Below are 24,952 nucleotides of genomic sequence, written 5' to 3'. Positions count from 1 at the left end.
GATGGACGGATGAATGAATGAGCAGAGGCGTGGCTCCAGCCCTCCCCTCCCCCCCACCCCTCCCCCCCCTCCCCTCCGCGTCCTGGTGACTGCTGATACGTCACGTCTGCGGGCGTCAGCCGCGATTGGCTGAAGCCGGGGTCGCGGGCCCCGCCCCCACCAGCCCGCCGACCCATGAGAGGGCGTCTCTCCCTCGGGCGCGCGGAAGCCCGGCCTCCCATTGGCCGGCGCCTCCCGAGTGACGGGCGCGGGGCCCAATGGGCGGCGAGGGAGCCGTCCCGGCCGGCGGCGCGGTCCCCGGGGCGGTGCGGGGCGGCCATGGCGGGCCGCGGGAGGCTGGAGACGCTGCTCTACGCGCTCAACGTCCTGCTGCGCAAGCGCCGCTACCAGGCCGCCCTCGCCCTGCTCAAAGGCTTCCGGAACGGAGCGGTGTGAGCAGAGTCCCAGCGACCTCGGGGGAGAGAGAAGGAGGGGAGGCAGGGAGGGAGGGGCTGCTTTGCACTCACCATAATCATCATCATCATCATCATATTTGTCTTTTAATAATAATCACTATACAGGAATCCTCATGAATATTAATGATGGCCCTTGGTCCGCGCTCCCTCGGTGCCAAGCACTGTTCTCAGCGCTGGGGGAGGGATCCAAGGTGCCCAGGTGGTCCCACGTGGGGCTCCCCGTTTTCATCCCCATTTGACAGAGGAGGTCACCGAGGCCCAGACGACAATAATGATGTTGGTATTTGTGCAGCGCTTACTAGGTGCCGAGCACCGGTCTAAGCGCTGGGGGAGATAATAATGTTGGTATTTGTTAAGCGCTTCCTATGTGCCGAGCACCGTTCTAAGCGCTGGGGTAGACACAGGGGAATCAGGTGGTCCCACGTGGGGCTCACGGTCTTCATCCCCATTTTACAGATGAGGGAACTGAGGCCCAGAGAAGTGAAGTGACTCGCCCACAGTCACACAGCTGACAAGTGGCAGAGCTGGGATTCGAACTCATGAGCCCTGACTCCAAACCCCGTGCTCTTTCCACTGCGCCACGCTGCTTCTCTAATCCAGGGTCATCAGGGGGTCCCACGTGGGGCTCCCCGTCTTCATCCCCATTTTCCAGAGGAGGGAACTGAGGCCCAGAGAAGAAGAATAAGGGTGGTATTTGCGAAGCGCCGACGCTGTGCCAAGCACTGTTCTAAGCGCCGGGGGCGGGGGGGGGATCCGAGGTCATCACTTTGTTCCCCGTGGGGCTCCCCAGTCTTCATCCCCATTTGACAGATGAGGGGACTGAGGGCCAGTGAAGTGACCTGCCCAAAGTCACCCAGCTGACAAGTGGGAGAGCCGGAACTAGAACCCACCACCTCTGACTCCCAAGCCCGGGCTCTTGCCGCTCGAGCCGCGCCGCTTGCCAAGCCCGGTTCTAAGCGCCGGGGGAGTTGAGGATGATAACAGTACTCATTAACTGACCTATTTATTAAGCGTTTATTCTGCGCCAGGCACTCTACTAAGCGCTGCGGTGGAGGCGAGCGAGTGAGATTGGATCCAGCCCTCGTCCACTGTGGGGCTCAGACTGTCCATCCCCGTTTAACAGATGAGGAAACTGAGGCCCGGGGAAGTGGCTTGGCCGAGGTGCCACAGCAGACGGGTGGAGGAGGCGGGATTGGAACCCAGGTCCTCCTGACTCCCAGGCCCGGGCCGTGGGCCCTAGGCCCTGCTGCTTCTCAGCGCTGTGTAGATGATGCTAATAATTGTGCTATTAAGTACCTACTATGAGCTAGTGGTGGGCAGGGATCACCTCTCTTTCCTGCTGTACTGTACTTCCCCAAGCGCTTAGTACAGTGGTCTGCACAGAGGAAGCCCTCAGTGAATACGATTGAGAGCGTGTGCCAGGCACTGTACGCAGCGCTGGGGCGGATGCAAGCAAATGGGGTTGGACACAACCCCGTCCCACGTGGGGCTCAATGTCATTCCCCATTTTACAAGTGAGGTAACTGAGGGACAGGAAAGTGAAGTGACTTGGCCAAGGTCCCACAGCACACAGGTGGCGGAGCCGGAATTAGAACCCGGGTCCTTCCGACTCCCAGCCCCGTGCTCTATCCATCAGGCCACGCTGCTTCCCGTCCTTTCACCGACTGACCCGGGAACCGGCTCTTCTGGGAGTGGAGTTGAAGCCTCACTGCACGGTTTGGGGAGCCAAAGGACCCCGGTTCTAATTCTGACCCCCAGAATCAGACCTTGGGCAAGTTACTCCACTGCGGAGGGTCTCAGTTGCCTCATCTGAAAAGTGGGGTTTCAATACCTGTTCTCCTTCCTACTTAGACTGGGAGGGAGCCCCGTAAGAAAATCGTTATCTTGCATCTGTCCCAGGGTCCAGCCTAGTGCCTGGCACCTAGTGCTTGTGTGCGCAACCCATTGCCAGGTAGGTGCACCTCCGTGCGTGCACCCGCACTGAGACGTGTACATCCATGCACGCATCCGTGCTCTTGCAATCCATCAGTTAGTGTATTGAGCGCTTACTGTGTGCAGGTCACTGGTCGAAGAGGTTGGGAGAGTACAGTGTAACAGGCACATTTCCTGTGCACAGGGAGCTTACGTTCTGGAGGAGGAGACGGACGTTAATAAAAATAAATTATGGATCTGTACATTAGTCCTGTGGGAAAGGGGGAAAAATAAAGGGAGCAAGTCAGAGTGACGCAGAAGGGAGTGGAAAAAAAGGAAAAGAGGGCCACTTGAAGGAGATGTGACTTCAATAAGGCTTTGAAGCGGGGAGAGTAGCGAGATGAGGTCGGGGGGGGGGGGGGGGGGGGGGGGGCAATGTTATTGAGTGCTTTGAAGCACAGTGGTTAGGAGTTTCCGTTTGAGGTGGAGATAATAATAATAATAATAATGTTGGTATTTGTTAAGCGCTTACTATGTGCCGAGCACCGTTCTGAGCGCTGGGGTAGACACAGGGGAATCAGATTGTACCACGTGGGGCTCACAGTCTCAATCCCCATGTTACAGATGAGGTAACTGAGGCACAGAGAAGTGAAGTGACTTACCCACAGTCACACAGCTGACAAGTGGCAGAGCCGGGATTCGAACCCATGACCTCTGACTTCAAAGCCCGTGCTCTTTCCACTGAGCCACGCTGCTTCAATGGATGGACAACCACCGATGGTTTTTGAGGAGTGGGGAAATGTGGCCCGAAAGTGTAGAAAAAGGCCCCCGGCAGCAAAGTGAAATTTGGACTGGAGTGGCGAGAGACAGGAGGCAGGGAGGTCAGTGAGGAGGCCGATCCAGTAATGAAGGAGGATTAGGATAAATGCCTGGATTAATGGCAGTTCGGATGAAGAGGAGAGGGCGGTTTTCGGCGAAGCCGCGAAGGTCCCACCGGAAGGATTCTGTGACGGATCGAATGTGGGGGTTGAACGAGGGAGAGGATGATGCCAAGGTTCCGGGCCTGTGAGACAGGAAGGATGGTGGGGCCGTCTACAGTGGTGGGAAGGACCGGGTTTGGGTGGGGAGATGAGTTCTCTTTCGGACACGTTAAGTTCGAGGCGATGATGGGACATCCGACTGGAGGTGTACCGAAGGCAGGAGGACGTGCAGTATTGCAGAGAGGGAGAGAGATCCGGTCCGGAAATAGAGATTCGGGAATCCTCTGCGGCGATTTGGCAGTTGAAGCCAGGGGAGCAAATGAGTGCTCCAAAGGAGTGGGGGTAGATTGGAGAGTAGAAGGGGACCCATGTGAGGGACACACACACAGGGGTAGGAGGCAGAAGAGGAGCCGTTGAAAGAGATTGGGAAGGAGCGTCTCGAGAGACGGGGCGGAGAACCAGGAGGGGACAGAGTCAGTGAAGCTGAAGTTGGATAATGTTTGATTTTGATCATGTTTGCAGGGATCAGTAGGCACCCCTAGACCCGATAAACGGTATCTCCTGAGCGCTTAGCGTCCCGTGTGCTGCCCGAGCGCTTGGGAGAGTACACCAAAATTGAGTTGATAGACACGCTCCCTGCCCTGAAGGAGCTGACAGTCGAGTGGACTGGTAGATACCCCCCTCAAGATCCGCCCTTTCTGCCCCGTTGGTCAAGGTCCTTCAGGTCAGTCTCCGATCCAGTCCTGCGCTTTAATCCGACTGGAGATGTACCGAAGGCAGGAGGACGTGCAGTATTGCAGAGAGGGAGAGAGATCCGGTCCGGAAGTAGCTCTGCCACTTGTCAGCTGTGTGACTGTGGGCAAGTCACTTCACTTCTCTGTGCCTCAGTTACCTCATCTGTAAAATGGGGATGAAGACTGTGAGCCCCACGTGGGACAACCTGATTCCCCCATGTCTACCCCAGCGCTTAGAACAGTGCTCTGCACATAGTAAGCGCTTAACAAATACCAACATTATTATTATTATTAATCACCCCCGGGAGAGCTGCCAGGTGCCACCCGTCCCTCGTACCTCCCTGGTCAACGCCCCTTCGCGCCCTGCAGAGGCAGGGCCAGGGCTCGAGGTGGACGGAAGGCGAGAGCTCGTGGTCCTGAACCTTTGTCTGTAATTGGGAGATCAGGCGACGGGAGCTTCAGCCACTAAGGAGACGTCTGGCCGTACTCCCTCCTGCGCTGTACTGACCCGCCTGCCGCCTGACTTGAAAGTCAGCCGGGGACACGGGTGGCCCCGGGCAAAATCGATGCAACGACCAGGTCAGCAGATACGAAAGGACCGGGATCTGAGAGTCCACCTGGATTGCAAATCTGCCAGGAAGACTTGGCATAATGGCACTCCCTAATGCCTCTGTGTGAGGTCCGTCTGGAATGGGTGAGGACTGGGGAGCCAGCGGTACGAGAGGCCCCAGTTTGGTGTCTCCCAAATGCCCTCTTATGGTCAAATGTTCCCCAGATCTTGGCTCTCTCATTTTATACCAGTTCTCTATGTTCTCTCGAGTCACCACGTATTTAATTGATGTGATGCGGGTATTTTTCTCCTCCATCCGCCTGGGTGTGCGCGTGGGGCACCGACCGCCAGCCCGGGACCCTCGGTCCCGTCTGCACTTGGCCGGCGTGAACGCACCCAGGCGTGCGTAGGCGTGCTCGTGCACGGTGTCCCTGGCTGTTGTATTCTTCATTATTGGACATACCAAGAGGCGAGAGATCTTGCCATACGGGACTTTCTTTCGATGGGAAATCCTGCCATCTCTGTTCCGAGAGGGAGGTGGAAAGCCCAAGTGAGTGTCCAGTGAAGTCAGAGGTGAACAGCCGAGGTGCAGAGCAGCCCGGCCACGATTAAGATAATAATAATGTTGGTATTTGTTAAGCGCTTACTATGTGCAGAGCACTTTTCTAAGCGCTGGGGTAGACACAAGGGAATCAGGTTGTCCCATGTGGGGCTCACAGTCTTCATCCCCATTTTACAGATGAGGTAACTGAGGCACAGAGAAGTGAAGTGACTTGCCCACAGTCACACAGCTGACAGGTGGCAGAGCTGGGATTCGAACCCGTGATCTCTGACTCCAAAGCCCCCCCCTCACGACGAGTTCTTCACCTCTTCGGCTGCCCTCTTTCTCCGGACACAGGCAGAGGTCAGCTCTAGAAAAAGCTATTTGTGTTTTCAGTAACGTAAAAGTCTTTTTTTTTCTTTTCTCCCAGCTACGGGGCCAAAATCAGAGCACCTCACGCCTTGGTGATGACGTTCCTCTTCAAGAGTGGAAGGTACCTGCGGCCCATCTCTCTCCTGGTGACAGGGCGGGTGGGCGGTCGCGGTAGCCTGGCCGCGGCCGTATCTCGGGGTCCAGGAGGGAAGGGGCTGCACAGCGCCGATGGTGTGAGCGGTGACGGAGAATAGCAAGGGTGGGACGAGGTGGTGCCAGCAGCCCAACCCAGTCCAAATTAGCACGTTGAAATTTATCGAGTGCCCAGTGGATGCCGTGCTTGAGAAATACCACCCCAAGAAGGAAACCATTCCTGCCGCCGGGGAGCTTCCCCTCTATCGAGGAGCAGCTCTGATCGCCGCTGGGAAGGCGCCAGGGGTAGAGCCCCAGGGAAAGGCAACCCCAAGTCAGTGAAAGCCGGAGACCCTAGGGAGCCCTCGGGACGGGGTGAAGGGTCAGTCCTCAGGATAAGCGGGGCCTCTGCCGGGGCTTCTGGGCCAGGCGGCTTCCCTCAGGCAGCTTATAATCTAATGGAAAAGTTGAGAAGGTGTAGGGTCCGAGCTCTTGAGAGCACCCGCATCTATAAAGGATAATCCGCCAGGTGGATAGGTCACCCCCAGATAACCGAAAGCCGCTTAGATGGCAGAGTGCGAAGGGCACCCACCGTCTGCCCGGCCCGACTCACGGGGACCTGCAGGTATCGGTCCGAGATGGCGGACGGGGCTGGGTCGGGGAACTGTTTTTGTGGAGGTGGGGTGGGTACGCCTGGGTGACCTGTAGGCGGGTGACGTATGGGGGCGGAATGGGCACGCTTGGCCGTGCTGTGGGCATTTGTTCCCGGACCGCGCCGCGTGAGTCTCGGCAGGGTAGGCGCCACCCTCGGGTGGCCACGGTTAGCTAGCAGTAGGTGGGGCCCAGCAGCCCTGGCAGGGGCTTGGTGACAGGAGCGTAAACCGGCCCCCGTCCCGGGGAGGCACACCCTTCCTCGCGAGCCACTCTGTCCGGCTGACGGGCCTCGGTTTGCCCCCAGCCTCCTAGGATGGCAGCAGGAAAGGGAGGATGGGGCTGGGGATGTCGGAAACCCGGCGTGCCAGGCCGGTGGCTCCGGGTGGCAGCCGGGGGCGAGGCCAGCAGCTCCAGAATCTGAGCTGGAGCTCCCGGCTCCAGCTGGCGGCATTCGCACCACAGACCGGGCCGCGGGGCGACTCGTTCGGGGCTCTGGGTGCCGATCCCGGACAACCGATCCCACGGCGTGTCCTCTCTCCGCAGCCTGCGTGAGAAGCTCAAGGCCATCGCTCAGGCCACGTACACACACTCCCGGAACCTGGCCTGCTTCGTGTTCACGTACAAGGGGCTGTGCGCCTTGCAGTCTCGGGTGCAGGGGCAGGAGTCCCAGATGCACTCTTTCCTGGCAGCCTGCGTCGGGGGCTGGCTGGTGTTTGGAGCCAACAACCATATCAACAGTCAGGTGAGCGGTCCGTGGTCTCACCTGCCGAGGCAAGGACCCCTCCCCGCCGTGGAGCGGCCTTCCGGACGGGCCAGTCCAGCTGAGGGCCGGGCAGGAGGGGTGGGGTGCGTCACGTCCCGTTCAAAGCCCTGGGGTAATTATAATAGTCATAATAATGGTGTTATTTGTCCAGTGCTTGCTAAGTGCCGGGGGCCCTCCTAAGCGCTGGGGTGGATCCACGTAAATCAGAGTGGACGCAGTCCCTGTTCCACCTGGGGTTCGCAGTCTTAATCCCCATTTTGCAGATGAGGTAACCGAGGCACAGGGAAGTGAGGCGATCCGCCCTAGGTCACACGGCCGACAGCTGGCGGAGCCGGGATTAGAACCCAGGTCCTTCTGACTCCCGGGCCCGTGCTCTCTCCACTGGGCCACGCTGCTTCTCTGGAGATACAAGTCCCTGTACCACATGGGGCTCACAGCCAAAGTAGAAAGGAGAATGGATGTTCACTCCCCATTTTGCAGTTGAGGAAACGGAGGCTCAGAAGAGCGAAGTGACTTACCCTGCGGTCAGGCAGTGGGGATTTCGAACCCAGGTCCCCCGACTTCCAGGCCCGTGCTCTTTCCACCTGGCCCCTCTGCTTCTCTAGTTGTGCCCCCGGCCCACTCTGTGACCTTGAGCGTCCGGCCCTCAGTTTCCGCACCTGAAAGGTGGGAATAATAATAACAGTCATGATGATGATGGTATTTGTTAAGCGCTTACTCTGTGCGAAGCACTGTTTTAAGCGCTGGGGGGGGATAGAAGGCGATCAGGTTGTCCCACGTGGGGCTCACGGTCTTAATCCCCATTTTACAGAGGAAATAACTGAGGCCCAGTGAAGTGACTTCCCCACAGTCACCCAGCTGACCAGTGGCGGAGCCGGGATTCGAACCCATGACCCCTGACTCCCACACCCGGGCCCTTTCCCCTGTGCCAGCCCGCTTCTCTAAGACCCCCGCCCGCCCCAGCTCTCCCACCCTCGGACTGTGAGCCATTGCGACACAGAGAGTGTGTATTTAGCCCGGGATCTGGGACGGTGTTGGCGCCCGGCAAGTGCCCAAGTGAAATGGGAGTGGGCCCGGGCAGCGTGGACTTCTCTGAGGGCTCTCTCTGCTTTCTCTGCTTCTTTAGAGAAGCAGCGTGGCTCAGTGGAAAGAGCACGGGCTTTGGAGTCAGGGCTCATGAGTTCGAATCCCAGCTCTGCCACTTGTCGGCTGTGTGACTGTGGGCAAGTGACTTAACTTCTCTGTGCCTCAGTTCCCTCATCTGTAAAATGGGGATGAAGACTGTGAGCCCCACGTGGGACAACCTGATTCCCCTATGTCTACCCCAGCGCTTAGAACAGTGCTCGGCACATAGTAAGCGCTTAACAAATACCAACATTATTATTATTATTATTTCTCCTCTTGGCAGATAAACATGTACCTCCTGTCACGCGTCCTGTTCGGGTTGTCCCGGCTGGCCGTGGACCAGGGCTACATCCCGGAGCCCAAGCGCGACCCCTTCCCCCTGTTCGCGGCCGTGGTGTGGGGGCTCGTGCTGTGGCTGTTTGAGCACCACCGGACCACCCTCCAGCCGTCCCTGCAGTCCTCCATGACCTACCTGTACGACGACAGCAACGTCTGGCACGACCTATCCGACTTCCTCCTCTATAACAAGAGCAGCCCTCCCGCAGGGAAGTAAACGCTGCACCCCTCGGCCTCGTCCCCCCCCGGCCCAGACCCCCACCCGAAAAACTGGACCACGGGAAATTCTTGTCCAAAAAGGGTGACCGCAAAGTTTGCTTGTTTTGTTTCTTGGTACTCACATGGCATAACCACATCCTCTTGTCGGTGTTACGGGCTGCTCCGTGAATGGCCCTCCCTCCCCCCGGGACTCGGCCTACGCCGTGCAGCCCCGGTGACAACCGTCTCCCGGCCGGGACCTCCCCCCGCCGGTGCCTCGTCCGGACCCGCTCCCGTCTTCGCCACGAGCCGACGTCGTCTCGTCGGTTGTCTCGGGCCCCCGGAGCGTGTTTCCTTGGCCCCCCCGGTTGCCCTGCAGTCGAGCGGCTCCCTCGGGCGGTGTTGCGGGGCGTGGGGGCTTGCCTGGTGGGCAGGAGGGCGGACGCGCCCTCCGCGCATCGGGCCGACCCCCCCGTCCGCGGAAAAGACCGCCGGGCCCCTCGACGCCGTCCCTCTGGTGCCGGAGAGAGGGGTCAATGCGTGAGGCCTCTTCAGCGACCGCCTGGGCCCTTCCCTGTGCTCTGACAGCCCGGGGATGTGGGGACGGGAGAGCGGGAGGGGACACTCGCCGCTTCCTGCCTCGGCTACCCCCGGAGAAACAGAACCGAGCCGCGTGCGGGGCTTCTCGTGGGGCCGGAGCCTAGACGTCTTGGCCGCACCTACCGGCCGGTGACTTCTCAGGATTCACGTTGGGCCCTTCTACCCCGGGGAACACCCGGGGTGATTCTTGGGTAGGAAACCTTCCCCGCTGCCAGCACGGCCCTAACAGGCCCTCCCTCGATTCCCCGGCCAACAGGAGGACCCGGGTTTCCCGGTTCCTTCCCCTGGACCCCTAGCGGGGCGAAAAGGGTGACCCTTGAAGGGACTCCTGTCCCCAGAAAGGGGGATTAACTCATGTCAACACCGGGGAAAAGAGAAGGGCTCTCCGCACCCGGCTAAGGGATTGCTAGTTTTGTGACTCCCTGTTTCCTTCGCAAGTCGTTCCACACTATCCGAGCAACTGCCCAGGGTTATCTCCCTTGATACCCAGAGTATCTTTTTGGTCTCAACTGCCAAGAGGGTACCGAGGGGTCGGGCCGGCACGTATGCCTCCGTCAAGGCGGGATGCGGCTTCGCTTCCCAGCCGCCCACCCCAACATCATACACCTCATCTCTCCCAGAGGTGAAGATTTAATCGTGTAGTTGTGATGTTTGGGTATTGGTTTAATGTCGTTAGAAAACAAACTCACCAGGTCTAATAGCGGAACGGGTAGCAGAAAAAAATCAAACCAGCTACCCACTAGCCCCTACAGTCCCCTCGAGCCCCTGGTTCTAACGCTATTTTTGCCATTTTTCTAGCAGCTCACCTTCTGACGGTGTACCGTGCCTGATTCTCGCTTGCCTCCCCTCGTTTTCACCAATCCCCGGCCCAAAGCGGCCTCCCACCTCCAGTCTGCCCGACCACAGCTCAGTCTCTGCCCGTCTTCCCAGCCCTCCTGAAATTCCACCTCCTGCAGGAAGCCTTTCTCGAATAATTCAGGGCACTCTCATCTCATCAATCTACCACCCCTTAGCACTTCATTTAATCCTAGTACTTATCCTCAGTATATAATGGGGATTTTCGTTTGAATATTCATTTATTCTGCCATTTCATCATGATAAGTTTCAACTATTTCACACCTTCCCTGCTTGTAAATGGTTTATGTCTGTCTCCCTTTTCAAGATTGTGAAGTCTGAGGGCGGGCTGTGTGTCTTGCTTCTGTTGTACTCTCCCAGCCACTCAGCACAGGGTTTTACACTCTGAGTGCTCAGTAAATACCACTGATTTATCGACTGATGGATTCTCTAGGCTGGGAAAATCTCCAGGTTGGAAAGGGGTGATAAGTTTTAAACCCTCAGAACCTGAGGGAAAGCTTGGGCCGAGGGGAGGGTGAGTGCTGGGGTGAAGAGGTCCCAGGGGCATTGGGTTGAGGAGGGGGTCATAAAAGGCTTTCTTAGGCTAAGGAGGAAGTTAGACTGAAGGGGTCCCGTAGGCTGAAGGTGGGTTTTCATTCATGCAATCGTATTTATTGAAGGTTTACTGTGTGCTACACGCTTTGTAAGCGCTACTGGGCAACAGAGACAATCCCGGCCCCACTCCCAGTATAGAAAGCGTCCTAATAATGGTGGTATTTAAATGCTTACTTTGTGCAAAGCACTGTTTTAAGCGCTGGGGTGGAGACAAGGTGATCGGGTGGTCCCATGTAGGGCTCACGGTCTAGAAGGAGTTATAATAATAATAATAATAATGGTGGTACTTAAGCGTTTACTATGTGCAAAGCACTGTCTAAGCGCCGGTGGGGGGAGGGTTGAAGACGATCAGGTCGTCCCAGGTGGGGCTCGCAGTTTTAATCCCCCTTTGACAGATGGGGGAACTGAGGCCCAGAGAAGTTGAAGCGACTTGGACAGTCACCCGGCGGGCAAGTGGCGGAGGGAGGATTAGAACCCAGGACCTGTGTCGGGTTTTGAGGTGAAGGGGGTCCCGTAGACTGAGGTGGGTGATGGAGGTAAAATCCTCGGGGACCTAGGGGGGTGGTTCTCAGCCGGGTGGGGGAAATGATAATGATGGTATTTGTTAAGTGCTTACTATGTGCAAAAGACTGTTCTAAGCGCTAGAGGGAAACAAGGTCGTCAAGTCGTCCCACGTGGGGCTCACGGTTTTAATCCCCATTTGACAGATGAGGCCACTGAGGCCCTGCGGAGTGAAGCGACTTGCCCAAAGTCACCCAGCTGGTAAGGGGCGGAGCGGGGATTAGAACCCAGGACCTCTGACGGGTTTTGAGGTGAAGGGGCCCCCCGCCCCCCTACACGCAGGTGGATGATGGAGGTGAAGCAGCGTGGCCCAGCGGGCAGAGCCTGGGCTTCGGAGTCAGAGGTCACGGGTTCGAATCCTGCCTCCGCCACTGGGCAGCGGTGGGACTGGGCGAGTCGCTTCTCCGGGACGAAGTGGGAGCCTCAAGTGGGACAACCCGAGGGCCTCGTGTGTCCCCCAGCGCTTAGAACAGCGCTCTGCACGTAGTGAGCGCTAAACAAACACCAACATTATTATAATGATGGGGGTGAAGTCCTCTGGGACCTAAGTGGGGGTTCTCGGCCGGGATGGGGGGAAAAATAGTAAATGACGATGGCATCCGTTAAGCGCTTACGATGTGTCAAGCACCGTTCTGAGCGCTGTGGGGGCATGGAATGATCATAATCATAATGTCGGTGTGTGTTAAGCGCTTCCTGTGGGCCGAGCACCGTTCTAAGCGCTGGGGGAGGCCCAGGGGAATCAGGTGGTCCCACGTGGGGCTCCCGGTCTTCATCCCCATTTTCCAGCTGAGGTCACGGAGGCACCGAGAAGTGAAGTGACTCGCCCACGGTCACGCAACCGACAAGTGGCCGATCCGGGATTCGAACCCATGACCTCTGACTCCCAAGCCCGGGCTCTTGCCACCGAGCCGGGCTGCTTCTCTGTGAAGCATGGAAGCCGACCGTCCCCATCCCCATCTGACAGAGGAGGGGACTGAGGCCCAGACAAGGGCGGGGCCCGCGGGGGCCGAGCCGGGGAGGGGGCGGCATTCGAACCCAGGACTGGGGCCTCCCCGGAGGGGCGGCTTCCGGCGGAGGGGGGAGGGGGCGGAGGAGGGCGCCGGCTCCGCGGGCGGCGCCTGCGCGCGGGCCGCCCGCCCATTGGCCCCCGCCTCGGGGCGGGCCCGCCCCCCCGGCGCCGGCGGCCAATGGGCGCGCGGGGCTCGGCCGTCGGGCGCGGGGCGTCGGGCCAATGAGCGCGGCGCTCGGCGGCTCGTGCTCCTTTCGCGGCAAAAAGGATTTGGCGCCTAAAAGGGGAGGTCGGGCGGCGGGCGCGAGGCAGGGCGGGCGGGAGGCAGGGCGCGCGGATGGGCGCGCGGGGCGGCGGGCGCCATGGCCCTGCCCGGCCCGCTGCACCTGCTGGACCAGCGCATCGTCATCATCGCCACCCAGCCCGACCCCCCCGCCCCCGCCCCCGCCGACCCGCTGCTCTTCGCCACGCCCCCGGGGCCCGCGCCGCACAGGACGCCCCGGGGACGCCCGCCGGTAAGCGCCCCGAGCGGCCCCCCGAGCCGCCCGGGCCCTAAGCGCCGGGGAGCGGCGCCGGATTCGCACCCGTGACCCGCGCCGCCGCCGCTCATCCTCACGTCGGTAGGGCGTCAGCGCCCGCGGGGCGCGCCGCGCTGGGGGGGTGGGGGGGAAGGGCCGTCGGCCGGCCGGTCTGCAGCCCCTTTTGACGGAGGAGGGAACCGAGGCCCAGAGAAGCGACGCGCCCCCCCCCCCCCCCGGTCGCGCGGCTCACAAGGGGAGAGTCGGGATTCGAACCCATGACCTCGGGCTCCCAAGCCCGAGCTCTCTCCGAGGAGCCGCGCCGCTAAGAATAATTCGGATGTGGGTTAGGCGCTCAGCGGCGCGGGGCACTGTTCGAAGCGCCGGGGGTCATCAGGTGCACCCCCGGGAGCCTTCCCGGGCTTCACCCCCATGGGCCAGAGGAGGCCCAGAGCAGCCGAGGGACTAGCCCCCCAGTCCCGCGGCTGGCAGAGGCGGGATTCGAACCCAGGACCTCGGGCTCCCGAGCCCGCCCTCTTTCCGAGGCGCCGCTCACGATCCTACCCGCGTTGGTAGGTGTTCAACGCTTCCGATGTGCAGAGCGCTGTCCTAAGCGCCCGGGGAGATCCAGGGTCACCAGGTCGCCCCACCCGAGGCGCACAGCCTGCGTCCCCATTGGCCAGAGGAGGCCCAGAGAAGTCGAGGGACTTGCCCCCGGTCCCGCGGCTGGCAGAGGCGGGATTCGAACCCAGGACCTCGGGCTCCCGAGCCCCGGCTCTTTCCGCGGAGACGCGCTGCCGGGGCCACCGCCGTGCTCGGGACCACCTGCCTTCCGAGGGTGGTGCCCCCTCCCTTGCAGGGAGCTGGGGGGGGGGTCCCGCGGTTGAGAGACGGGCGCCGAGGGCCCGGATCCCTTTCCTGTCCTGCGGTGCCCCTCCCGCAGGTGCCCCCGACGATGGGTGAGCTTGGTTGGCGACCCCCGGCTCCCCGACCCAGAGAGGGCGAGGGGCTCCCAGGGCCCCCGTCCTCGCGCCGGCTCCATCCCCGTCGTCTGCCCGGGCCGCTCTGCAAAGGATGCCCCCCACCGCCGAGAGGGTTCCGGACCCCGGAATGGGCCGGGGCAACTCTGGAACCGGCTGATGATAACGTTGGTATTTGTTGAGCGCCTACTGTGTGCCGAGGTAGACGCAGGCCGATCAGGTTGGCCCACGTGGGGCTCGCGGTCTTCATCCCCATTTTACAGATGAGGGAACCGAGGCACCGAGAAGTGAAGGGACTCGCCCAGAGTCACACAGCTGACAAGTGGCCGGGCCGGGATGTTGGCATCTGTTAAAGCGCTTACTATGTGCAGAGCACTAGTCTAAGCGCTGGGGCGATCAGGTTGCCCCACGGGGGGGCTCACACTCTTCATCCCCATTTTGCAGATGAGGTCACCGAGGCACAGGGGAAGTGAAGTGACTTGCCCAAGGTCACGCAGCTGACGAGCGGCGGAGCCGGGATTCGAACCCATGAGCTCCGACTCCCCTGCCCGGGCTCTTTCCACTGAGCCCGTGCTGCTTCTCTTCAGTCCGGGGGTCCCTGTCCCCATCTCCCTCTCCCCGGAGCCGGGAATGCCATGGAGGGTGGAGGTCTGGAGGTCTTGTTGTCCTTCTTAATATTATTACCGTCGTTAATCACCGCGGTGACGATAGTGGTATTTGATAAATACTTATTGTTTGCTAAGGGCCGGGGAAGGTTCGCAACGTAAGCGGAAGGGAGGACGGGCGTTGGGACCGTGAGCCCCGGTTGGGCAGGGATGGTCTCTACCTGCTGCCGAACTGTACGCTCCGAGCGCTTAGTACAGCGCACACGGAAAGCGCTCAATAAATACGATGGAATGAAGGAATCCCAGGTTTACAGATGGAGGGCACGGAGGCGTTGGGTGACTTGCCTGGAGTTGTACGGCCGGCAAGGGGCTGAGGGAGCGTTCGAACCCGGGTCTTGGGAGTCTCTAAGCCCGGGTCCTCTCCTCTAGGCCTCGCAGACCCCTGCCGTCCCCGTGAGCGGCGGGGTCGATGGAACGGAGATGGTCCGGGAGGTCCCGGAGACCCCGTCACCGGGCCTAACCGATTGATTCGGGTATCGATCGGGTGCTTCCTGCGAGCCAGGCCCCGGGGGGAGGTATGATGGGTTAAAAAGGGGCAGCCCCAGCTCAGGGAGGGAGAGCGGGGAATCTCACGTCCATTCGACATTTACATTTTCCAGAGGAGGAGGCGGGTCTGGAAAAGTCAAACGACCGGCCGCAGGTGACAGGGCAGGCCGGGGTAGAGCTCGGAAGGAGTTCTGGCCTCCGTAGAGCGAGGGTGAGATGGGGTGAGTTGGCCGCGGGGAGCCCCCCGTATTCATTCGTTCAACAGTATTGATTGAGCGCTTACTACGCGCAGAGCACTGCGCTGAGCGCTTGGAATGGACAAATCGGCAACAGAGACAGTCCCTGCCCATTGACGGGCTCACGATCGAATCGGGGGAGACGGACGGACGGAAACAGTAGCGATAAATAGAATCAGTAGGCCCCAGGCCCAGCAGAAACCCAGCCAGCGCCCGAGAGCCGGTGCTGGGCTCCTGTGAGTTTTTAAACTCACCTGTGGGCAGGCAAGTGTCACCCACGACTGTCCCGGGTAAGAGGCCTCCCTCCCCACCTCCACCCCCCTCCTCCCCGCAGACGAGGCTCCTCGGCGGTTCCCCTTGGCTGCTGAGCGCCCAGCCGCTTTTGCTTTTCTCTTCTCCTTGAGCGAACGGAAGCGTTCCCTCCGAGGGGCCGCGAGGGCAGAGCGGAGGAGCCCGCGGCCGGGCGGGCGCGACGCCCCCGGGGGAGCCCGGCCAGGGGTCGACTTGCCGTTCTCACGGGGCCCGGGACGTGGGCCATCGGGGGAGGGCGACCGCCACCGCCCCGGAGCCGCCGTCCTCTCTCCCTCTCTCTGTGGAGCTCGGCGTGGGGGCGGAAGCCGCCCTCGTGAGCGGGCGTTACCCCCCACGAGACGCATCTCCGGTCGATATATCGTCCCGAGAGTGTCCCGTCCCCATCTTCGGTCAGGGCCGGCCTGGGATCGGTCGTCAGGCGTCGGGTTGGGGATGGGACGGCTCCTCTCTCCCGGAGACGCCGGGGCGGGGGGGGGGGCGTTCCGGGTCCCGCCCACCCCAGGGGGCTCCCCGGGGGCTCCCAGCCCGAAGCCCCTCTTTGATTTCCCGGCCGGGAGTCCAGCGGTCCCCTCCCTAACCCGATCGATCCGGCCTCCGTCTTCCACGGCCGGGAGGTCGGCGCGAGCCGGCGCCAAACGCCGCTCCGGAGGGCCGGAGGGCCGGAGCCCGAGCCGTGAAGGGCCGAGATCTGCCGTGAACGCAGGCCTCTCGTGTGGCCCTGGGGGTTGTCCCTCTGGCCGGGCCGCTGGGGAAGCCCATCCCCGACCCCCCGGCGGTCGACCGTCCAGTGGGACCGGGGCTGTCGTATGGCTGTGTTGGACTCGCCCGAGCGCTGAGTACGGTGGCCTGTGCCCGGTAAGCGCTCAGTAGATACAACTGCCTGGCTGACGGTCTGCCCACCTCAGAGCCGGGCACGCATCGCCCGACTCCCAGCGACCCGGCAAGGATTCTCCAACACCCCCTGGCTCTCCCCTCTCTGTCTCTGACTCCCCCCGCCCCCCCGGCCCCGGTGATCCAGGGCAGATGTGCACGGATCCGAGCTCCTCTTAATAATAATTACGGTACTCGTTAAGCACTCACTCTCTGCCGAGCGCTGTTCTACGCACCGGGGTAGATACGAGCGAATGGGGTTGGACACGCTCCCTGCCCCACGTGGGGCTCACGCTCTTCATCCCATTTTACAGATGAGGAAACTGAGGTACAGAGAAGTGACTTGCCCAAGGACCCACGAGAGACCCGTGGTGGAGCCGGGATTAGAACCCAGGCCCGTGTTCCATCCACTAAAGCCATGTTGCTTCCCCTCCCGCTCTTTGCTGCCGCACCGCCTCCCGGGGTGGGGAGTTCCGTGGACTTTTCCACCCGCTGGGTGAAGAAACGTTTTCACTCTTGCCATCTTCAAGCTTCACCCTGGTGCCGAGAGGGTTAGTAAACAGTAATTCAGAATTCTCTCCGACTACCCCCTTCACTTTGGGTCACAGCCCCGCTTGGCCTCCTTTCTTTTCCCCGCCCAGGTCTTCATCTTCTCGGCCCGTCTCTTCCTGTCCGTGCTTCCCCTTCCTCCTGGTTGGCTCAATTCCCCCCGACCTCTGCCTTCCGGGAGGAGCGAGACAGAGGGGTTGGGTGAGACACGAGACCCCCCCCCCCCCCCCCCCCGCCCTCCAGCCTCACGCGGGGTACCCGGAGCCTGGAAGTAGCGGGGAAGGGTCCTCCAAACCCCGTAGTCCAAGGACCGCTTCAGGAGTGGGTGGGACAGGGTCAGTCGCGCCACCCCCCCCCAGCCCCGGGCCCGCTCCTGGCCCGTGGCAGAGGCTGGGAAACCGAGGCACGGTGCAACCAGACGACCGAATCGGATCCCCCGGGCTCCCGGCCCCGCCCCGAGTCCGGCCGGAGCCTCGTCCCCTCTCCGAGGGCCCGGCCACCCCCCCCCCACGGCCCGGGGAGCGGGGCCCGGAGGGGCCGCTCTGTCTCCCCTCTCACAGGGGACCCTTCTTCTCCCCGCCACAGGTGAAGAGGAAGCTGGATCTGGAAAGGGATCACCAGTACCTCACGGAGGCCGGCCAGCCGGCCCGAGGGCGAGCTAAGCAGACCGGCAAAGGTACAGCCCCGCCGGCCAGCCCTCACCCTCCTTGACCCTCTGGCCCTCTCCCCCCAGGGTCCCGGGGAATGGACGGGGGGGGGGGGGGGGGGGGGGGGGGGGGGGGGGGGGGGCCGCTCTGCTCCTCTGTCCCGCCCCGGGGCCTCCGCCGGGTGGGGACTCAGTCATTCGTTGGGAATTCACGGAATAAAGCACCGTATGGAGAGCTTGGAAGAATGCAACAGAAGCAGTCCATCCGTACCCTTCGAGCATTCGACGCTTGCCCCGCGGCACTTACGCACGTATCCGTAATTTATTTATATGAACGTCTGTCTCCCGCTCTAGACCGGAAGCTCCCTGTGGGCAGGGGACGTTTCTACCAACACTGTTGTATTGTACATTCGTTCATCCGTCCAATCGTATTTATTGAGCGCTTACCCAATAAATGGTACCGAGCATTTATTGCCAAGCACTGTATTGAGCCCTTGAGAGAGTACAGTATAACAAACAAGCATTCCCCCACCACGGCGAGAATACAATCCAGACGGGGAGACAGACAGTAACCTGAAAAAAAACGCTGTCTCAAACGCTTAGTACGGGGCTCTGCACACAGTCAGGGCTCGATGAGCGTCACCGATCGATCGATCCGGTCCCTGCCGGAAGGGGGCTGGCAGTCTAACGGAGGAGACGGGCAGGAGCGAGTCGGGTGGGACAGACAGCGGGCGCGGGAGGAAGGATGAGAGGACGGAGCAGGTGGCTGTTCGTTATCTCCCCAATCGGTCACTCAGCCGAATTTATTGCCCCTTTCCTGGAGGCCTGGGGCGACCCCTCCCTCCCCGGGATGCAACGCCCCAGCCGGGAAGGTCTTCCCCCGAGCAGACGCCTGGCTCTGGCTCTCACTGGGTTTCCCGCCTCCGAGGCCGGATCCGCTCCGACGCCCCCCGGCCCCGGGCCGTTGAACCCTGACAGCTGCGTCTGGCACAGGCCCGGCAGGTCGGGGGAGGGCCTCTTCCCTCCCCACACCCCAGCAGTCGCGAGGGTCCGGGCCGAGACGGAGCCCACCCTGGCGGCCGGGAGGAGACCCCAGAGCCCGTCGGGCCCCGGGGGTGGGGCCGGTGAGGGGGCCGCGTCGGGCAGGAGCCGGGCGGGCCGGGAAGGAAGCGTTGCGGTTGGTGCCATTGGCCGGGGGCGGGGGCCCCGCACCGGCCCGGCAGGTCCTTCCTGTCTCCCGCCGACATCCCCGTGTCGTCTGGTGAGGGAGACGTGTCGGAGCGGGCAGAGGAGCCGCCGTCTCTCTGAGAGGGCGGGGACGAAGGCCCCCCTCCTCAAACGGAGCTGGACTGGCCTTGGACCCCCAGCGCCCGGAACCAGCCTCCTGCCACCCCTACGCTCGCCCGCACGGGCCTGTGCCCGGCCCAGCCCCGGGGCCCCGCATCGGGAGGGGGCTCAGGGGAATCCCGCGCCCAGTCCCAGGGGGCATCTGTCGGTCCCAACTTCCCCGGCGGGCGAGTGCCCTCCGGGGCCGACTCGGGCCACCCGACTGGAACCCTAACCGCCGTTGGCCCCCGGCCCACAGGTGCCAAGTCCCCCGGGGAGAAGTCTCGCTATGAGACGTCGCTGAACCTGACCACCAAGCGCTTCCTGGAGCTGCTGAGCCGGTCCCCCGATGGGGTGGTGGACCTCAACTGGGCGGCCGACATCCTCAAGGTGCAGAAGAGGCGCATCTACGACATCACCAATGTCCTGGAGGGCGTCCACCTCATCACCAAGAAGTCCAAGAACCACATCCAGTGGCTGTAGGTAGCAGGGATTCCCCTTCCAGAGGGACCACAGGCCGCCGCACGCGGGGCCTGTTCTTCAGGTGGCGGGGACTGGCGGAAGCACGGGACTGAAGCGGGGTGGGCGAGCGCTATCGTAGTCTGGCCAGGAGCAGGGCGGCCCAACCTCTCCCCCCGGCCTCTCTCTGCAGGGGGAAGCAGTCCGTGTCGGTCAGCCCCAGCCCCAGCGAGTACCAGGATCTGTCCAGGGACTTACGGAACCTCGAGGAGGCCGAGCAGCAGCTGGATGACCTGATCCAGATGTGCACCGTGCAGCTCAAGCTGCTCACCGAAGATGCTGACAATCAAAAATATCCTCCTTGGGCACAGAGAGGAGAGAAGGGGACCGAAAGAGCAAGCAACCCAGGGGTATGGGGAGGGGAGCGTGCAGGGTGTCGCCTTTTTTTTTTTTTTCAATGATAGTCGTTAACCACTTACTATGTGCCAGGCACTCCACTGAACGCTGGAATAGATAGAAGCCACAGTCCTTGTCCCTCGTGGGGCTCGCGGTCTTTATCCCCATTTTACAGGCGAGGGAGGTGAGGCCCGGAGAAGCGAAGGTCACCCAGCAAATAAGTGGCAGAGCCAGGATCGGGACCCGGGTGTCCCTGATGCCCAGGCTCTGCCCACCAGACCACGCTGCTTCTCCGAATGCTCTCTCTTGAAACCTTCGCTCGGGATGCTCCCGGCCTGGGCCGGTGACCTAGGTTTGGGGTCTAAGCTCAGGGTTCCGATCCCCCTCCGCCTCTGGCAGACCTCTTCAGGGTGGGCAGCACCCTCGCCCCGTTGACATCCATCAGAGAGCGGAGGGGGGAGGATCGGTGGTGCCTCTGGGGCGTTTAATGTGGGCTGAACCCTTTACTAAGTGCTCGGGAGGCAGGAGACACGAGCCCGTCCCGCGAGGAGCTTGCCGTCCGCTCGGGAGACGGGCAGCAGACGGGTTGGGCCATCCGTCTCGGCACCCGCCTGGCCCGAGGGCCGTCGGGTTGACGCGCTTCGGGCCGGGGGGGATTGCTAACCTCAGGAGCGGGGAGGGACCGACGGAGGTGCCGGGGGAGGGGGGTGGTGGGAGGAGGAGGAGAGAGAAGCCTTCGGCCCTCTGCCCCCGGGGCGTGATCCTTGACCCCGCCCGCACCTTGGCCTACGTGACCTGCCAGGACCTGCGCAGCGTGGCCGACCCCGCGGAGCAGATGGTGATGGTCATCAAGGCTCCTCTGGAGACCCAGCTGCAGGTGGCGGATCCCGCCGAGGTGACTGCCTGTGGGGCGCTGGGGGTGGGGGCGGGGGCACCCCACCCACCGCGGGGCCGGGGGCCCCGGGAGACGAGCCGGCGCCGAGTCCCGGTCATCTCGCCCTCAGCCGGCCGGGCCAGGGAGACGCTTGTACGCCGGGAGGCTCGGCCCCAGCGGGGAGGGGCGGTGTCTGGTCTCGGGGGTCTTTCCGGGGATCCCCTAGCCATTGTCGTCACGGGTTGCCGTGTCCCCTGCGGGGGCAAATCTGTTTCCTAGCCCGGACCCGTGGGAAGGGGAGGCCGGTCCACCCTGTCCCCTTCTCGGCCCCGGCCGCCCCCGGGGATGGAACACGGAGGGTTGGTTCTTCTTCTCGGCCCCGCGGTCCCGGACGGGGCGCTGCCGGGCACCCCTGCAGCTGCCCGCCGCCTCCCACCCCCCCGCAGGCCATGCAGATCTCCCTGAAGAGCACCAGGGGACCCATTGACGTGTTCCTGTGTCCAGAGGACAGCTCGGGGGTCTGCAGCCCGGTGAAGAGCCCCTTCAGAGCCGCTCCCGACGAGGCCCCCGCGGCCGCGGGGCTCCTGACGCCCCCACGGGAGGCGGGCCCGCCGATGCTGACCGGCGACCAAGGTGCGGGGTGCCCGCGGCGGGCGGGTGGTTCCCGGAGGCCACTGGTCACCTGTTCTCTTGCTGACGCCGTGACCCTGCTACAGCCCGCCCCCTCCTTCCTCACGCACCCCCCAACTCCACCCCAAAGCGGTTCCCTCCAGGGCCCGGGTCCCTCCACGGGCAGGCCCTCACGGGGGAGCGGGGGCCGAGCTCCGCAGGCCGGCTGTCGGAGAGTCCTGACGGCGACGGTTACGGTGGGAGGCGGGCATCCCGACTACGGTAATTACGGGATGGACTGAACGCTCCCCGTGGGCTGAACGCTCCGCCCAGGGCCGGGGTAGAAACAGGATAATCAGGTTAGACCCGGGGCTCGGATCAAGAGGGAGGGCGAGCGGGTGCTTTATCCTCATTTGCCAGAGGTGGAGAGGGGGGCCCGGAGAGGTCAAAGGATTTGCCGCAGGTCAGCGATAGATCTGGTGGCCGGCCCCATGCTCTGTCCATTAGGTGACGCTGCCTCTCAGCCCCCAGCCTCGCCCTGCCCTCTCCCTCTTGGGGCTTTCCGTCCGACCCCTCCCTCTCTGTGCCCCCAGAGCCCTTCCTGTCCGAGCGGAGCCCCGCCACGCCCCTGCCATCCGAAGTGGGGGAGGAGGAGGCCCTGTCCCCGCTGGTGTCTGTGGATGGCCTCCTGGAGCAGGCGCGGGAAGACTTCTCCAGCCTCCTGCCCGACGAGTTCATCAGCCTGTCCCCGCCCCAGGCCCCGGACTACCACTTCGGCCTGGAGGACGGGGAGGGCGTCCGAGAACTCTTTGACTGTGACTTCGGGGATTTCACCCACTTGGATTTCTGACGGGCTCCGGCGGCCCGCCGGGCCTCGGGGCGGGGGCCGCCCGGGGAGGCGCGGGTCGTCCCGCTTCAGGGTGGGCAGGGGGGCCGAAGGGGCACAGAGAGCGCGGGGCGGGCGGGCCGGCTCCCCGGGCCGGTTTGGGTAGGAAGAGCCGGGCTTTTTTCAGGGTGTCCTTCCCACCTCCCCCAACCCCCACAGAAGCGATCTGGGACCCCAGGGCTCAGCGGGGGGGGGGGGGGGGACGGGGACGGGGACGGGACGACGCCCCCGCTGACAGAAGTCGCTTAATTTATTTCCCTCCCCCCCCCCGCCTTTTGTCCGTCTGGTCCGGGACAGAATTGGGCTCCTAACTGCATAGATAGTGCACTTCCATCTTAAGGTTTCTCGTTGCAAAGCTTTAATGGAGTGTGTGGGTGGGTGCGTGCGTGCGTGTGTATGTGTGGGCGGGAGCATCGTACTCTTATTTATTTATTTTGGTTAGCAAGGGGCACGCCTCCTGGTTCCAGCGTGCCCTTCAGGGCCGGTGTCAGAGAATCTGGTGGGGTGGGGGGGACCTCCGCGGCCTCCCGGGGCATTTCGCCTGGAGCTGACAGAGTCCTCCCGCGCCACTCTCCCTTTCTCTGTTGGGCTGAGGCCCCTGGCGTGGCCAGCACAGGTCTGCAAAAGTCAGAGGGTGGAGCCTTCTCTCACCTCGCCACTGGATCGGGGTCAGGGGGGTGCTAAGAGGTGGCGAACTCGGGCTGCGGGATGTCACCAAGCACTTATTTATTGGGGGGAGGGAGGGCAGAGGGAGTAAGACCGGCATCGAGTCGGAGGAGGCCGAAAGTCGGGGAGGGATGTGCGGGGAAGTGTGGCTAGTCAGAAGAGATGGGGTGGGTGGTGGGGGGGGGGGGAACCAAGAGGAATTGAGTGAATCGGGGTGAGAGAGCTCTAGCTGGCGGACCCAGGTCCCCGTCCTCCCACTCGGGGATAGAGACCGAGCCCGGTCCCGGAAGGCGAAACCTTTAAGAAGGAGTCGAGTGTTGATTCGATCAACTGATGGTATTCATTGACAGCCAACTCTGGGCAGAGCACTGAACTGAGCACTTAGAAGAAGAGAATAGAGTAAGTAGATGTGATCCCTGCCCTCAGGGAGCTTACAGTCTCGCTCCCCCTCTTAAGAGGTGAGTGTGACCCCCATTCCGCGTCCCAGGAATGAAAACCCTTCGGGTCGGGAGCGACCTCGCCTACGCCGTCCGCCCCCCGGGACACGGGAGCAAACCTGGGAGAATAGGCACCGTTGAGCTGGAAAGCAGCTTCGGGAGAGGGGGCGTCTCCCCTCTCTCGGTAACGGCCAAGGGTGGTGGAGGCTAGAAGTTGAAGGTGTAACTGATGGTTTTCCAAGATGTTTTCCCGCTGCCCTCGCTCCCCCCCCCTCCCCTCCGTCCCGGTTTTCCATCCTGCTTTCCCCACGGCCTTTGAAGAATCGGTTCCACTCATTCTACGCACTTTCATTTGCCATTTTAATGAGCTCTATATCGTATTGTGCTTATGTTTTAATAAACATTTCCACAGGACCCGGGGGGAGTGACTGGGTTCTGTCCTGCCCTTCTGAAGCGGGGGGTTGGGGAAGACCTGCACTGGAGGGGGGTCCACAGGCTCCCGTGGCTGGTAGGGCCGCCGAGGAAGGCGCGTCGGGAAAAACCAAAAGCCTGTTCTACGTAGTCGAAGGCTTGCGAACAGCAGGGCCACGGGGAGCCGTAGGGTCGTGCGAGCGATTCTGGTGCAGGGCGGTTTGGTGGGCCCGAGGATGGCCGACCCATCGCTCCCCCGAGGAAACGGTCAAGCGCCTGGCCCGGCCCTTGGCCCTTCAAGTGATTGTAGCGTCTGGGGAGGAGTAGCGAACGGGGGAAAGGAAGGCCCCGCCACCAGAGCGATGAGCTCTGGAGTTGTTTGGCAGTGGTGGCGGGGAGTCTCGCTGAGCCATTCACCCTCTTCGCCGGGCCCCCGGGGCCCAGCCGCCGCACGGTAAGACAGCTGGGAGGAAGAACGGGTGCTGTCTGTGGTTAGAGAACAGGAAACAGAGGTGGATCTGAACGGAGCAGACCCTGCCGCCAGCCTCACTCCCCCCTTCCCTCTCCGGGGCTTCGCTAAAGCCAGGCCGTCGTCCCGGCCCGCCCTGACCCGCCAGGGCCCGGCTGTTTCCCGACCGGTCAACCTCTGCCCTGCCGTGCGGCGGGCCCGCCGGGAAAGGGCGAAGGCGACCGGGCCGGGCCCGCGAATGTCCGTCGGTTCCCGTGGCGTGGAGGGAACGTGAGGTGAGGACGGCCGGCCAGAAAAGGGCGAAAGCGACCGGGCCGGGCCCACCGATGCCCGTCTGTTCCCATGCCACGGACGGAGCTTGCGGTGAGGAGGGCCGGGCGGAAGAGGGCCAAGGCGACGGGGCCGGGCCCGCGAACGCCCAGCCGTGCCCGCGCCACGGACGGAGCTTGCCGCGAGGAAGGCCGGTCCGAAGAGGGCGAAGGCGACCGGGCCGGGCCCGCGAACGGCCAGCTGTGCCCGTGCCACGGACGGAGCTTGCGGGGAGGAAGGCCGCCCAGAAGAGGGCGAAGGTCACCGGGCCGGGCCTACGGACGCCCGTCCGTTCCCCCGGCACGGACGGGGCTCGCGGCGAGGGGGGCCGGCCGGGAGAGAGCCAAGGTGACCGGGCGGGACCAACGAATGCCCGTATGTCCCCGTGCCACGGAGGGGGCTTAGCGGTGAGGGGAGCCGGTCAGAAGAAGGCGGAGGGCCCGCCGACGCCCGGCCGTGCCCATGCCACGGAGGGAGC

General features: G+C 62.7%; 2 protein-coding genes across 2 annotated transcripts; both read left to right on the top strand.

The window, feature by feature from the left end:
• The first annotated feature begins 303 nt into the window (after positions 1 to 303).
• PXMP4 (peroxisomal membrane protein 4) lies at positions 304 to 10,624 on the top strand. The gene is made up of 4 exons (XM_029080000.1): positions 304 to 431; positions 5,602 to 5,664; positions 6,873 to 7,071; positions 8,501 to 10,624. Exons 1-4 carry the CDS (start codon positions 319 to 321, stop codon positions 8,768 to 8,770), a joined length of 645 nt encoding a protein of 214 aa, XP_028935833.1. The 5' UTR covers positions 304 to 318; the 3' UTR covers positions 8,771 to 10,624.
• Positions 10,625 to 12,732: 2,108 nt separating this feature from the next.
• Positions 12,733 to 22,219, top strand: E2F1 (E2F transcription factor 1). Its single transcript, XM_029080155.2, has 7 exons — positions 12,733 to 12,885; positions 17,572 to 17,662; positions 19,218 to 19,437; positions 19,611 to 19,769; positions 20,594 to 20,708; positions 21,134 to 21,320; positions 21,890 to 22,219. Exons 1-7 carry the CDS (start codon positions 12,733 to 12,735, stop codon positions 22,144 to 22,146), a joined length of 1,182 nt encoding a protein of 393 aa, XP_028935988.1. The 3' UTR covers positions 22,147 to 22,219.
• The last annotated feature ends 2,733 nt before the right edge of the window (positions 22,220 to 24,952 follow it).

This window comes from Ornithorhynchus anatinus, chromosome 15, assembly GCF_004115215.2.
Source record: "Ornithorhynchus anatinus isolate Pmale09 chromosome 15, mOrnAna1.pri.v4, whole genome shotgun sequence".
Taxonomy (NCBI): domain Eukaryota; kingdom Metazoa; phylum Chordata; class Mammalia; order Monotremata; family Ornithorhynchidae; genus Ornithorhynchus; species Ornithorhynchus anatinus.
Note: the sequence above shows the minus strand (reverse complement) of the source record. Positions and strands in the feature narration are given on the sequence as shown.